Below are 16,358 nucleotides of genomic sequence, written 5' to 3' on the forward strand. Positions count from 1 at the left end.
ATGGTTAGAAGCACAGGTTAACAACCTAGGCTTACAGTTAGCATCCAAAGTAGAGGGCAGTCTTGTGGGAGCAAGCCCTTTACCAGTGGAATATGTTGCTGTCTCTTGGTAGATAGTATTAGAATGGAGTTGAATTGTAGGCTACCCAGCTGCTGTCCAGAACATTGCTTGTTGATAGTGTAGAAACATCTCACATTGGAATTGGCTGACCAGAGAACCATTTAATCATTCTTGGGAATTTCACTGTTCTCAGCAATAAATGTCAACATCTTTCACCTTAACCCCCGCTCTTTTTTTTGTTTGTTTGTTTGTTTGTTTTTTAAGAGATGCAAGTGTGGGAGGGGTGGTTGTGGGGAGAGGCAGAGGGAGGGAGAGAATCTTGAGCAGGCTCCACACCCAGCATGGAGACCCACATGGGGCTTGATCTCAACCCTGAGATCATGACCTGAGCCAAAATCAAGGGTGGGATGCTCAACTGACTGAACCACCCAGTGCCCCTCACCTTAACCCTTTTTAATTCTTTTAACTTATACTTCTCTTATGTAAACCTCTAGGAAGAAACAATTCCAAATATATAAAATATTTGCATGATTATATAGGTATATTTCCTGTAGGTAAATATATCTGATTCTCCTATTGTGATGAGAGAGATAATGAATATGAATTTGTTTTCTATACTATTAAAACAAAATTTCCATGCACAAGTTAGGTGATGTTTACAAATTGATAATACAGAACTAACCAGGACCATAAATGTTTAAGAATACTAGTTAAAATTGGAATTCTGTAAATCACATAGTAGCCACTTAACTCTGTAGAGCAGTGGCTCTCAAATTGGATAGGGGCCTAAAGTCATGTGGGATGATTATTGAAAGTTCAGTTTGATATTTTCACCCCAGATATATTGACTTGCGTGTTCTGCAGTGCCATCTAGTAATCAGTATTTTTTGTTTTCCATTATCATTTTATTTATTAATAGGAATGTAGTTAACACACAATGTTACATTAATTTCAGGTGTACAACATAGGGATTTAACAACTACATACATTATGTTACGCTTACTACACATGTAGCTACCATCTGTTGCCATACAATGCTATTATAGTATCATTGAGTATATTCCCTATGCTGTACCTTTCATCCTGTGACTTAACTCATTCTGTAACTGGAAGCCTGTACCTCCTACTCCCCTTCATTTTGCCCATCTGTCATCCCTTCCCCTATGGCAGCTATCCATTCTCGGTTATTGGGTCTGTTTCTGCTTTTGTTTGTTTTTTGTTTTTTAGATTCTACATTTAAGCGAAATCATATAGAATTTGTCTTTGTCTGACTTACGTCACTTAGCATGATGCCCCTTAGTCTGTCTGTGTTGTTGCAAATGGTAAGATCTTGTTCTTTTCTATACTAAGTGATATTCCATTGTGTGTGTACCATATCTTCATTATCCATTTATCTTTCAGTAGACTCTTAGGTTGCTTCCATATCTTGGCTGTTGTAAATAATCCTGCAGTAAACACAGCGGTGCATATATCTTTTCAAATAAGTGTTTCCATTTTTTGGGGGGGCGGGAATTATTGAATCATATGGTTTTTCTAGTTTTAATTTTTTGAGGAACCTCTTTACTGTTTTCAAAGTGGCTATACCAGGTTGCATTCCCACCAGCAGTGCACTAGGGTCTCTTTTTCTCTACATCCTCGCCAGCACTTGTTATTTTTTGTCTTCTTGATAGTAGCTCTTGTGACAGTTGTAGGCGATACATCATTGTGGTTTTGATTTGCATTTCCCTGATGATTAGTGATGTGTTGAGCATCTTTTAATGTCGTTGTCTGTATGTCTTCTTTGGACAGATGTCTATTCAGGTCGTCTGCGCATTTTTTATTCGTATTTGGATTTTGTGGGTGTTGAATTATATAAATTCTTTATGTATTTTCAATATTAATGCCTTATTGGATATGTAATTTGCAAATCTCTACTCCCATTCAGTAGATTGCCTTCCTTCTGTCTTGTTGATGGCTTCCTTCACCATGCAAGCTTTTTATTTTGGTGTAGCCCCAAAAGTTTATTTTTGCTTTTGTTTTCCTTTCCCAAGGAGACATATCTAAAACAATGTTGCTAAGGCCAATGACAAAGAGATTACTGCCTATGTTGTCTTCTGGTTTTATGGTTTCAGGTCTCACATTTAGGTCTTTAATCCATTTTGAGTTTATTTTTGTGTATGGTGTAAGAAAGTGGTGCAGTTTCATTCTTTTGCATATAGCTGTCCAATTTTCCCAAAACCATTTGTTGAAGAGATTGTCTTTTCCCCATTGCATATTCTTGCCTCTTTTTTCATAGATTAATTGGCCATATAGGCATGGGTTTATTTCTCAGTTCTCTGTTCGGTCTGTTTTTGTGGCAGTACTGTACTGTTTTGATTACTACAGCTTTGTAGTATATCTTGAAATCTGGGATTGTGCTATCTCCAGCTTTGTTCTTCTTTCTCAAGATTGCTTTGGGTATTCAGGGTCTTTTGTGGTTCCATACAAATTTTAGTATAATGTGTCTAGTTCTGTGAAAAGTACTCTTGGTATTTTGATAGGGATTGCATTAAATCTGTAAATGGCTTTGGGTAGAGTGAACATTTTAACAGTTTGTTCTACCAATCCATGAGCATGGAGTATCTTTCCATTTGTTTGTGTCATCTTCAATTTTTTTCTTCAGTGCCGTAGAGTTTTCAGAGTACAGGTATTTCACTTACTTGGTTAAGTTTATTCCTAGGTATTTTATTATTTTTGATGTAGTTGTAAATAGGATTGTTTCCCTAATTTCTTCCTGCTACTTCATTATTAGTGTATAGAAATGCAACAGATTGCTATATATTGATTTTGTGTCCTGCAGCTTTACTGAATTCATTTATCGGTTTTAGTAGCTTTTTGGTGGTCTTTTCAGGTTTTCTACATATAGTATTCTGTCATCTGCAAGCAGTGGTAAGTTTTGCTTCTTCCTTACCAATTTGAATGCCTTTTTGTTTTCTTGTCTGATTGCTGTGGCTACCATTTCCAGTACCGTGTTGAATAAAAGTGGTGAAAGTGGACATCCTTGTCTTCTTCCTGACCTTAGGGGGGAAGCTCTCCATTTTTCCTCTTGAGTATTATGTTAGCTATGAGTTTTTCATAAAAGGCCTTTATAATGTTGTGGCATGTATCTTCTATTCCTGCTTTGTTGAGAGTTTTATAATGAATGGATATGTGTCACCTTTGCAAGGAGGCTGGAGCTGTAGTGAGCACTCACCAGGGGTATACCAGTGTGGTTTAGGGGCCTGAAACTCACTGAGTGGGTAGGCCAGCTAGGGCACCTGGACTGTGCTCCTGTCTACATTATCAAGGTGGAAGAGGAAAGTAGACTGTGGCACTCACCAGTCTCCTGACCCAGAGAGAGTTCCAGCAGCTTTGGCTGGTTCTTTTATTTTCTATGGCCCTTATAAAGGCATGGCTTTTTTTTTTTTTTTTCTGTGCCAGAGGGCAGAGGAATCTGCTCTCTGTCTCCCATAGTATCCCTCCTCACTGCAGTTTGTAGTGGCCAGGGTAGGGCTTCCCTTTGTTACCATGTGTCTGTTTCTCTTGCCATTCTCTGTGTGGTCTTTTGTTGTTCAGTTAGGCTTCAGTTTTTCAGGAGTGATTGCTCTATAAATAGGTGCAGATTTGGTTTGTTCCTAGAGGAGTTGAGTTCAGGATCTTCTACATCACCATCTTGGACCAGAACCAACGATCAGTATTTTGAAGACAACTCCAAGTGATTCTGAGGCAGTGGTCCACATCTCACTTTGTCAAACACTGCTCTAGGTCATCTTCAGTTTCTTAGAATGTTCTTGAAAAAGACATTTTGTGTGTGTGTGGCGTATTGCATAGAATATATTTATTACTGATTTTTATGATCAAGAGAGGTCTACTTTGTGTATTTTTTTTTTAAGATTTTATTTATTTATTTGAAAGAGTGAGAGAGAGCACAAGCGGGAGAAGGGTCAGAGGGAGAGGGAGAAGCAGACACCTCTGCTGAGCAGGAAGCCCGACGTGGGCCTCGATCCCAGGACCGCAGGATCATGACCTGAGCCAAAGGCAGCTGCCCAACCAACTGAGCTGCCCAGGCGCCCCTCTTTGGATAATATTTTTGATACTTGTTGAGTTTTAAAATTAATGCTCTCAATTCCTACTAGATTTACCTTTAAAGTATTATCTAGTCTTTTGACGATTCAAATCTTGATAATATTCTGCTTATGACACTTTTTAAAATTTCTTTTTATTTCAGTGTTATTTATTTGAGAGAGAGAGTGCAAGCAAGCATGAGCAGGGGGGAGGGGAAGAGAGAGTAGCAGACTCCCCGCTGAGCAAGGGAGCCTGATGTGGGGCTCGATCCCAAGGTCCTGGGATTGGGACTTGAGCATGAGGCAGATGCTTAACAGATGAGCCACCCAGCTGTCCCTGCATATACCACTTTTTAAAGATTAAAGTAAGCACATGCTTGTTATTTTAAGGTAGTTTACAGTAAATAAGGTTAGATCGGTATAGGATAAGTTTTCCCAAATGTTAGATGTTAAAACTGGCCTAGCCTAGTTTGTTAAGTATAATGATAGCCAGTTAAGCTTTCATGATTTATCCAGAAAGTCAAATTAACTGGGCCAGTAACTTTGGATCTCATGAAGAGACATTTCATCACAACAGAAGTGTATAAAACTGAACCATACTTTCCTGTGAGGCAGATTACTGCAGCTCCCTTCTCTAAATAAGGTTGAGAATGGTTGCTTACATAAGCATTAAAGCATAGCCTACTTTGTTAATTTGCTAGCGGTTTTCCTTTCAGTATAATAATTTATATAACGGGATAGCTGCCGTTTTTTGGAACCTTTCTAAGATATCAGTTTCTTTGGCCCTGCAGCTTTTAATCTCTTTAAGTCTAGTTTGTACAGAGTAATATAAGCATTAATACTTCTGATACTTTCATGATTTCACATTTATTTTTGCAAAGATAGGAATCAAATTTTCCTTTTTTATTTTACAGCAAATTTAAAATACAGTTATTTTAAAACATTAAAACAGCATGCATGTCTGTGATGCTAGTAGATTTTATCTTGGGTGTGTTTTATTTTTTTGAAGATTTTATTTTTAGTAATCTACACTCAACAGGGGGCTCGAACCTACAACCCCAAGATCAAGAGTCACATGCTGTACTAAGACAGCCAGGCACTTCTTGGGTGTGTTTTAATGTATGGCTCATTCTCATATAATTTTTAGGACAGATAAGCTATTTTCATGCTGCTTTCCAGTGCATTTTGTCCTAAAAAAGACCAGTTATCATACTGTGTATGTGACATTTTTATATCAGTATACCTCCTTCCATCTAAGGTACTTTTAAAAACTTTCCAAGGGGTTCCTAGTTTTGTGGTTCTTTTTTTTTTCCCTAAGATTTTATTTATTTTAGAGAGAGCGCGTGCGCATGTGTGCACGCGCAGTTGGGGAGGGGCAGAGAGATGGAGAGAAGTCTCTGCTGAGCGGAGGTGTGGGTGGATCTCAGGAATCTGAGATTAGGACCCGAGCTGAAATCAAGAGTCAGATGCTTAACCGAGCCACCCAGGCACCCCCTAGTTTTGTAGTTCTTGATGAATTTAAATATGTGAAAGATTCCTTGAGGAGGGAAAAATATTAATAGTTCAGGCTCTGAAATCCAGGCGCTTGTGCTATATACTAATCATCTGGTCTTGGCTAAGCTCTGTAACCTTCCCAGGCCCCAGTTTTCTCATCTGTGAAATGATTACAGTAAGATTTTCTACCGCAGGGTAGTCATAAGAATGAAAGGGGATAATATTTACAAAATGCTTAATACAATACAAAGTAGTTTATTTGGTTATAGATATATTTTACAAATGTGTAATCATTCTTCACATTCTTGAATCATGTCTGGTCTGTCTTGAATTCCACAGAATAAGGACCAAATTCTATAGTCTCTCTACATAAAAGACCACCTCAGTTTGTTTCTGTTAGGTCTTTTTTTTTTTTTTTTTTTTCACATCTTGCCATTTCCCTTTTCATACATTCTTCCCATACTCTTTCAGGCCTTTTAACTTGTTTACCCTGCTGGAAGTTATAAGTACAATGAAAATCACCATCCTTTTCACCCAAGAGTATGGAACTAAGAATCCTTTGGTTTTTTTGAGTGTGTGTGTGTGTGTGTCTGTGTGTGTGTGTGTGTGTGTGTGTGTGTGTGTGTGTGTGTGTGTGTGTGAGATACCTTCTTTAAAAACCATTCCTTCACCCCAACCCTCAATTCCCATAGCATTTTCTCTTGTTTCAAATATTACTACTTCTCTTTATGGTATGATAATTATTTTACTGCACAGCTGTCTTCCACACTAGGTTTTCCTTCCTGACTAAGTGATATTTTCATGATAAAAATGAATAGGAAATCACACATCTGAGCTAGTTGGAACTTTGTGTAAAGTAAAAGCATCCATGCTCCGATCCTTAAAGTACACAATCAGTAGGATACCTTTTTTGACTGTGTAGAGTAGTTTATGCTTATTTCTTGTTTTTCAAGTGTCTTTAGAAAAAAAAATTATCCCAGTTGAATAAATCCTGCCCATTTGGTTAGATATTAAGATATGAGAAATCATGTCTAAAATGGGCACAATTTTATCTCTTCTTAAGCTACACTGCATCCTACCACTTAATTAGCTAACTGTTCTTGATCTACTTGTCGAGCTTTTAAGGTGTAATGTGTATGAGGAAGAGTCTTAATATGGAGATATACATGTATACTTACAGTTTGCAGTATGATAGTAATCCATACTTTCCTTTTGGAAAGGAAATATCAACATTTCATCTATCAGCAGTGTGATTGGTATGATGTTTGCTGTTATTTTAGAATAGAGTTGAATTCAGAGAGGAAAAAGTAAATCCTTTTAAAGGAAGGAAAGCTTTTCTCCATCACTAGAACAAAGACAGTTTCCACCAGAAGCAGCAGGAACTAATTATGGTTCTGAGGACCTGCCACCTTTTTGGGATATGTAGGTAGCATAGTTCTTTCTTATTTTTGGACTTTCTTAATAGGGTGGGAAAGTTCTAACTTAGTAGGAGCTGCCCTATGTGGTTAGAAATTTTTAAGTTGGTGTTGCTGAAGATTGAATGGTAGGTTTCACCTACTCATATTGTAGTACACACATTCATTTTTGTCTGCCTTTCTTGTAATCCTAGATATAAACAAATTGCTGGATATACCAAACTGACATTAATTGAGAACGTTCTCAAGTTGGAAGCTTTCCGTTATAAAAATCAGTAAAGCAAAAATACAGTGAAAGAAGACTGGAACCAGAAAAAACATACACTTTTCCTTAGTATTCATGTTGTCTGAAATAAAGCAAAATGGACTTTACAGGCGTTGATAGATACAGGGAAGGAGGTCAGAAGTTTTAGAGAAAAGCAGGCATAGTAAAACATGGATCCTGTGGCGTAATCACCTATGTTTACATCCCATTATTTACTATTTTACTTGGGAAAATTACTTAAATTCCTTCTACCTCAGTTTCCTTACCTATAATATTCTTGGAACAGTGACTGACACAGTAAGCAATCAAATGTCATTCCAAGCAAGAAATAGTAAATAAAAATGTTTTTCATTAATCCTAAATTACTAATATAAGATACATGAAATTCCATTGATAGTCTTTTTTAGAATGCTGTATTTGATGTTTTATTTCAAACTAGAAAGTATTTAAAAGGATTTTTTAGGCTCTCTTATGACCTGCAGCCCCTCTTACTCTGTTTTTCCCATGAGGTCTTAAAAGATTTCAGCTACAGTTTCTCCTTTCACAGTGTTTTTCAGGAACATAACTCTCAGGTGGGGAAGTCATGCTGAACCTAACAGCAAAAGTAGATGTACAAAGCAAGTTAAGTTCACTAAGTACTGGCTTCTTCTCTTAGGTTTTTGAGTTAGAGTTTGATTTGAATCCTACACACAATGATGAGTTGGGGACACAATGATGAGCAAAACACACCTGTACCCTCACAGAGCTAACTAACATCTACTAGCTTTAACATGGGCAAATTACTTTACCTTTTTGATCCTATAAAATGTAGGTGATACCTACCTCATAGAATTGTTTGGATGAATTTAAATGAGATAATATTAAAAGAATGTAGTGTATGGTACTGGGACATGGTGAGTACTGAAATGTTAATTCCTTTGTGTCTTCTATTACAATCAATTACCACTACAGAAAGAATATAGTGGAGGATGCATTAAAACTTCTATAATAGTCTTGTAGTGAATTGTACTCAGGAGAGTTTTTGAAAATTTATAATTTGGGAAGTTATAAAACTTGCTACTTACATCTGAGAGTGGAAATGCCGATAATGAAGAAATATGTATATTTATAATAATAAATAAAATAATATAAATTCAGAGATTTTTATCCTATAAAAAGTGTTTTACTACTTTTTCTAAAACTTACTAATAATAGCTTAGATTAGTTTCACATACTTCATAGGTATCAACTTATTTAATATTCTTAAGAATTCTGTGAAGTAGTTGCTACTATTTCTTATACTTTATAAATAAGGAAACCGAGGCAGAGAGATTAAGCGCAAAGTCTTACACTAAGTAGGGCTTGGATGCATCTCCTAGAATCTGGTTCTAGAGCCCATGCTTTTCACCACTATGTTAGGCTGCTTCTAAAAGAAATAGGAGTTTTTAACATTGACCCAGTATTCTCATTATTCTAAATACATCTCTCTTTTCCTGCTCATTTATTCAATGAGACATTTTTCTTTTATATTCTTTTAAAAAGCTGTCATGGATGCACTGGTAGAAGATGATATCTGCATTCTGAATCATGAAAAAGCACATAGGAGAGACACAGTGACTCCAATCTCAATATATTCAGGAGATGAATCTGTTGCTTCACATTTTGCCCTTGTCACTGCATATGAAGACATCAAAAAACGACTTAAGGATTCAGAGAAAGAGAACTCTTTCTTAAAGAAAAGAATAAGATTTTTGGAAGAAAAGGTAATTATTATCTTTATTATATTTTATGACTCAGAATAATTCAAAATACTTGAAGTTTTAAAAATTTTTCTAACTTGTCTTCCCTGGTTGTACTAAGTTTCCAAGGATAACTCACAGCTAGTCTCAAAACCCAGTACTTCTCATACTGTGCTTCACATATCATGTATATGGGGAATATTTGTAGAATAGGATTTGGAATATATTTTTCTTGGAATGTATTTTTCCTTTTTTAGATTGCCTTACCTTCATAAACTGTATGTGTTTTATTCAGGATTTTAAAATCTTTGCAAAAGGGCACCTGGGTGGCTCAGTCATTGGGCATCTGCCTTCGGCTCAGGTCATGATCCCAGGGTCCTGTGGGATCGAGTCCCACATCGGGCTCCCTCCTTTGCAGGAAGCCTGCTTCTCTCTTTCCCATTCCCCCTGCTTGTGTTCCCTCTCTCACTGTGTCTCTTTCAAATAAATAAATAAAATCTTAAAAAAAATAAAAAAAATCTGTGCAAAAAATGATATGCCAGCAAAGGAAATTAAATGTCAAAGGAGGAATCTCCTATAACATTGTTCTAATGTTTAAAAACATCTTCAGGATTGACATCTTCTTTACCTCAACATTCTCTTTTGTTCTTGAATACACAGAATAATGCTTTTAACTGATAAACTACCTTTCTCTGTTTACCTTTCTCATGCAGAAACCTGACACTCTTAAATGTTACAGAATATATAAGCTTGATAGTTGATTCCATTATAAATCATCATATCTACTTGGCTTTTTGTACTGGGAAATCTTCATCACTCACCCTTTTATATTTTGAGTTTTAAAAAGTTTTAACTTAATTTTATAAGTTTCTTCAGATTAGATCATTGTATTTGTATTTTATAAACAGCAGCTTCCTCAAAAGGAAAGGAAATAGATTCTTAGCTGCCAAGGAAATGAATTATCTTGTTATTAAAAACTTTAGGATGGGGCTTGGTTAGTTTGATTCATCTAGGAGAAATAAAAAGAAAGTCAGTTGTAAAAATCATCATAATTTCCTTATATTCATATACATTGTCTTTAATGGTAATCAAATAAATTTGTGATACAATTGGATAGAGTGAGAAAAGGTAACATTTTGTAGCTTGTAGTTATGCTTATTTTAAAATTAGAAAAATGTGATTTGGTGTAGCTAGCATTGGCAATATTTCTGTATTTTGTGACCAACAATCCTATAATTTCTATTCTGGAATAATACAGTATTTAATGAACTACCACATTCTTTAAAAAGTTAGGTATACCTTAATTTGTCGTTTTTTCTAATGGTGGAAATGAAATACTACTGGCTTGGGAAATCACCTAAGTATTATAAAAGACTGACGTACTGTTTTAGTATGATGAATTAATATATGTTATAAAACAAAAAATACTGATTAAAAGCATAAAATAGAAGACTTTAAAAATAATTACCTGTACTTTTTTTGCTTTCTTAATCAGTAAGGCTTACTTGTTGGAAGTGAAATGTTTACTTAATTATACTCAAGGCTTTATCACTGCATTACAAAGAAAAGTAAGGTGTGGAGCCATCAGAAGACTGCCTTCTTTTTTATTTGTTTTGTAGAATTCTTTCTTTAAGCTTTCCCTTCTGATTTTATACCATTAGCTTATAGGAGCTCGATTAGACGAAGAAACAAGTTCTGTGGGACGTGAACAAGTGAATAAAGCCTATCATGCCTATCGAGAGGTTTGCATTGATAGAGATAATTTGAAAAGCAAATTGGATAAAATGGTAAGTTGGTTTGAAAACAATCTCTATGTATTGCAAATGAGTTTTCTTCTTCAGGAAGTTTAAAATTAGAAATAAGAGATATACATTTATTAAATAAAAAATTAAAAATATACATTCTTAAGGCAAAAATAGGAATTTTTAATGGTGATATTTATAACTTATTTCTGTACAAAATAAATATATAGTATGTAATGATGTTTAGGAATTAAGTATATCTAACACCACTAACTTATTTTGAAAAATCATGACATGGTAGAATTTGTCAATGTGTTTTTAAAAGAAAAAAAACCAGCGAATAATATGTCCTAAATTTGAAAAAGAAAAAAAGAGATTAGTGAAAAACTGGGTTCATTTTCCCACCTTGCCTTTTTTAAAGGCTTAAATCTGTTTTTTTATATACCTGAAAATTAATATATATCAACCTATAGATTTTATTGAATGTAATTTGGCATTTTCCCTACTTAACTAGAATAAAGACAACTCTGAATCTTTGAAAGTATTGAATGAACAGCTACAATCTAAAGAAGTAGAACTCCTCCAGCTAAGGACAGAGGTGGAAACTCAGCAGGGTATGCCACTTACTTGTTACAAATATAATGGAATCAATATATTTTTCCATTTATGTGTTATATCCATTATCAGTTTTCTATATCTGTATGCTAAGGCCTTAACTTATTTTATAATTTTAGGCTTACATTAATTTCTCTGATCTGCTTTCACCAAAATATCAACTGCTTTAACTTTTCCTTAGATATAGGTTGCACTTTTCCTAGAGAAAATTTGATGGTTTTTATTCAGGGCTAGTTTGTGATGAAGTAGATGAAGAAAGGAGTAGAACTCCATCCTTGTCAAAACGTCTTGCCTGCTGGTATGTCCTGGCTTTTCCTTTCTGCTGAACTTTTGCCTGCTATGTAGACACACTGTCATGGAGTAGTTACAATTACTCTTTTTTTTTTTTTTTAATTTCTGAAGATTGTTAAAATGTGCAGATGAGAGGCTGGAGTGAATAATTAGTTCTGGAGCATATGGCTATTGGCCTGTTCCCATGAACATTCTGATGAGACAAACTGAAGAGTAGGTCTCTGAGAGAGACCTTTTGATAGGAGTTTGAGATGAGCTCTCTTACAGTAGCTGGTTGGGGCTTTTTCTAGATAGACTAAAGAACTAAGCCAAAGGTAATTCAGTATCCAGTTGTATTGAGTTTCTACAGCAGATATTTATGAATAAATTGTTTTGACATCATGTTCTAGGCCTGATGGTTATACTTTATACTCTGAGGGGACTAGATGGAGTAATTAGAGACATGAGCTTCAGTTTCCTCACTTCATTTAATTATCACTGTCTTAACCTTGACTTATATATTATTGACTTGTCAACAGTTTTAGCATGTGTTTGATTAGTGTTATATATTTTAAAGTTCCAGACTGACAAACTTGTACTTTAACCTAAACAGAAAGTCAGGGGTAGTGGTGATTAATACATTCTGAAACAAGATTGGTAGGTTTCTTATTCTCATTAGCATAGATCTTTGAAAGTAATTACTGTTTTTAAAAAACTGTTGTGCATCTTTTGTATTAGTTTTTGTATTATCTACATTTTACTGGTATAACCTTTATGGAATTACAACAGATATAGAAGGCAAAAATAATAGTTAATGTCCATCCTTTTTTTAGTGATGAGGAATTTAAATCCACCTTCATCAAACTGGGAGGTGGAAAAGTTGAGCTGTGACCTGAAGATCCATGGTTTGGAACAAGAGCTGGAACTGTTGAGGAAAGAATGTAGTGACCTCAAAATACAGCTACAAAAAGCCAAACAAACGGTACTACAGAATTATTAAATTGAGAAATTCAGTATTCTGTGTATGCTATCTCTAGGATTTATAACTAAAGATTAAATCATAGAGTTAACATATAACTACCTGGAGAGTTACATTCTCTGAAAAATTTACCTTTATCTTCCCTTTTAATCATTTTGTCTAAAATTTGATATACTGTATACTTCTAGCATAATCCCAGAATTATATAATTTTATTGTTTTAAAAAACTCATTTTAAAAAAGCTTACTAGTTCGTTTATTAATTTATTAAAGCTGTTCCTTTTAAACTCCTTTTCCTTCAGTTTCCTTAAGTCATTTTTTTCTGTAAAGTTTTTAAGTTTATCATTTTAACTTAATAATTTGATTAATATAGACACCACAAGAGGCAACTTAGTTTTTAGAACTCTTAAAAAGAAAAGAAAAAACTTGACAGAGTCTACTAATTTTCAAAGGTCTCATTACTTTTGGGCAACTTCAATTTTCAGCAAATAGCTGAATTTTAAGAATTGGGGGGGAAAAGTAAAAACAACCGTGCTGAGCTGCTGAAGTATGGTTAGCCTAAAGTCATCCACTGAAACACAAGTTGCCTTTCAGGTCCTCACCAGGTCTGTTCACTAATACTTTACATTGGGTTCTAACAGAGTTGAATACAAGTTTTTAGATGTCATGACAGTGCTGCAGAGAAAAAGCAGAAATGGTAGAGAAAAAGAGTAGTGTGAGAGCAGTGTACCAAATGCAAAGTTTAAAATAGTTGTTATAAGAAAAGTTTAGTAGTCTAGAGTCAAACAGCCATTATATACATTCATGTATTTTAAATAAGTTAACCAGTTAGATAATTATTTCTCAACTGTTTTACTAATCACAGCATTCTAACCCCATTGAGGAACTGTGTCACCTACCCCAGGTTCCTTTTGGGATGCCAATACCTAAAAAGACACTACTTCCTGTTTTCCCTGATTGCCAGCCAGGACACTGCGCCTGAATCCCAACTGTCCTGACATCCTGCCTGGCAGCCAGGCATTAAGAATAATACAGCATTCCACCTTGGCCTTAGCCAAATGAATTCTTCTGAACTGGACAATGAGAACTTGTTTTCAAGCCCCCAGACCTGATAAAGGGGAAACACTATAGAGATTACTGTTAGTTCCTATTAGGGCAAAATACTTTTTTTCCTACTTAACATCTGAAGTTAATTTCTGCAGTTACATACAGTTCCTTCAAAGGCTTCCTGCATCCTAGCCCACAAGCTTAGGTGCCATAGCCCCTGAGAAGCTAGCTAGCTGGCTGGCTGGCTGATGTACTTTCTTGTTTATTTATGTACATTTTTCTTAATTTTAATTTTTAAAAATATTTTAATTCCAGTGTAACGTACAGTGTTAGTTTCAGGTGTACACTATAGTGATTCATCAGGGTCAGGCCTGGTTAGTATTTGGATGGGAGCAATTCTATACTAACTGCTCATCATGATAAGTGTACTCTTAATCTCCTTCACATATTTGATCCATCCCCCCCACCTCCCCTTTGGTGTAACCATCTAGTCATTCTTTATAGTTAAGAGTCTGTTTTTTGGTTTGTCTCTTTTTTACTTTGTTCATTTGTTTTTTATTCTACATGTGAGTGAAATCACGGTATTGGTCTTTATCTGACTGGCTTACTTTGCTTATTTGCATTATACTCTCTAGATTCATCCATGTTGTTGCAAATGGCAGGATTCCATTCTTTTTATGGCTGAGTAATAGTCCCCTTTGTGTGTGTGTGTGTGTGTGTGTGTATACATACACACACACACACACACACACACTCATGGTAATTCTGTTTTTAACTTTTTGAGGAACTTCCAGACTAAAGTGGATTACACCAGTTTGCATTCTCACTGACATGCATGTGGGTTCCTTTTTTTCCTCATCCTCGTCAATACTTGTCTCTTGCGTTTTTTGATTTTAGCCATTCTGATAGGTGTCAAGGTGATATCTCATTGTAGTTTTGATTTGCATTTTCCCGATGATGAGTTATGTTGAGTATCTTTTCGTGTGTCTTTTGGCTATCTGTATATCTTCTTTGAACAGATGCCTATTCAGGTCCTCTGCCCATTTTTTTTTTTATTATGTTATGTTAATCACCATACACTACATCATTAGTTTTTGATGTAGTATTCCATGATTCATTGTTTGCGTATAACACCCAGTGCTCCATTCAGTACGTGCCCTCTTTAAAACCTGGAAGTCAGTCCTCTGCCCATTTTTAATTAGATTGTTTTTTAGATGTTGACTTGTGTAAGTTCTTTATATGTTTAGACTTGTGTAAGTTCTTTATATGTTTTGAATTCTAACCCTTTATCAGATATGTCATTTGCCAGTATCTTCTCCCATTCAATAGGTTGTCTTTTAGTTTTGTTGATTGTTTCCTTTGCTATGCAGAAGCTTTTTATTTTGATGTAATCCCAGTGTTGCTAAGGCCAATGACAAAGAGATTACTGCCTATGTTGTCTTCTGGTTTTATGGTTTCAGGTCTCACATTTAGGTCTTTAATCCATTTTGAGTTTACTTTTGTGTATGGTGTAAGAAAGTGGTGCAGTTTCATTCTTTTGCATATAGCTGTCCAATTTTCCCAAAACCATTTGTTGAAGAGATTGTCTTTTCCCCATTGCATATTCTTGCCTCTTTTTTCATAGATTAATTGGCCATATAGGCATGGGTTTATTTCTCAGTTCTCTGTTCGGTCTGTTTTTGTGGCAGTACTGTGCTGTTTTGATTACTACAGCTTTGTAGTATATCTTGAAATCTGCGATTGTGCTATCTCCAGCTTTGTTCTTCTTTCTCAAGATTGCTTTGGGTATTCAGGGTCTTTTGTGGTTCCATACAAATTTTAGTATAATGTGTCTAGTTCTGTGAAAAGTACTCTTGGTATTTTGATAGGGATTGCATTAAATCTGTAAATGGCTTTGGGTAGAGTGAACATTTTAACAGTTTGTTCTACCAATCCATGAGCATGGAGTATCTTTCCATTTGTTTGTGTCATCAATTTTTTTCATCAGTGCCGTAGAGTTTTCAGAGTACAGGTATTTCACTTACTTGGTTAAGTTTATTCCTAGGTATTTTATTATTTTTGATGTAGTTGTAAATAGGATTGTTTCCCTAATTTCTTCCTGCTACTTCATTATTAGTGTATAGAAATGCAACAGATTGCTATATATTGATTTTGTGTCCTGCAGCTTTACTGAATTCATTTATCGGTTTTAGTAGCTTTTTGGTGGTCTTTTCAGGTTTTCTACATATAGTATTCTGTCATCTGCAAGCAGTGGTAAGTTTTGCTTCTTCCTTACCAATTTGAATGCCTTTTTGTTTTCTTGTCTGATTGCTGTGGCTGCCATTTCCAGTACCGTGTTGAATAAAAGTGGTGAAAGTGGACATCCTTGTCTTGTTCCTGACCTTAGGGGGGAAGCTCTCCATTTTTCCCTCTTGAGTATTATGTTAGCTATGAGTTTTTCATAAAAGGCCTTTATAATGTTGTGGCATGTATCTTCTATACCTACTTTGTTGAGGGTTTTTATCATGAACAGATACTGAATTTTGTCAAATGCTTTTTCTGCATCTATTGGAATGATCATATGGTTTTTATCCTTTCTCCTGTTCATGTGATGTATCACATTGATCGATTTGGGAATATGGAACCACCCTTGCTTCCCAGGAATAAATTCTCCTTGATCACGGTGAATGATTTTTTTTTTTAATGTATTGTTG

General features: G+C 35.2%; 1 protein-coding gene across 1 annotated transcript in view; it reads left to right on the forward strand.

The window, feature by feature from the left end:
- Positions 1 to 16,358, forward strand: part of AZI2 (5-azacytidine induced 2) — a 32,628-nt gene that overhangs the window by 4,343 nt on the left and 11,927 nt on the right. The window contains exons 2-5 of the mRNA XM_027582880.2: positions 8,817 to 9,037; positions 10,675 to 10,800; positions 11,270 to 11,369; positions 12,474 to 12,622. Of these exons, the coding sequence (XP_027438681.1) occupies positions 8,822 to 9,037; positions 10,675 to 10,800; positions 11,270 to 11,369; positions 12,474 to 12,622 (591 nt within the window). The 5' untranslated portion in view covers positions 8,817 to 8,821. The remainder of the gene's footprint in view (positions 1 to 8,816; positions 9,038 to 10,674; positions 10,801 to 11,269; positions 11,370 to 12,473; positions 12,623 to 16,358) is intronic.

Source organism: Zalophus californianus, chromosome 1, assembly GCF_009762305.2.
Source record: "Zalophus californianus isolate mZalCal1 chromosome 1, mZalCal1.pri.v2, whole genome shotgun sequence".
Taxonomy (NCBI): Eukaryota; Metazoa; Chordata; class Mammalia; order Carnivora; family Otariidae; genus Zalophus; species Zalophus californianus.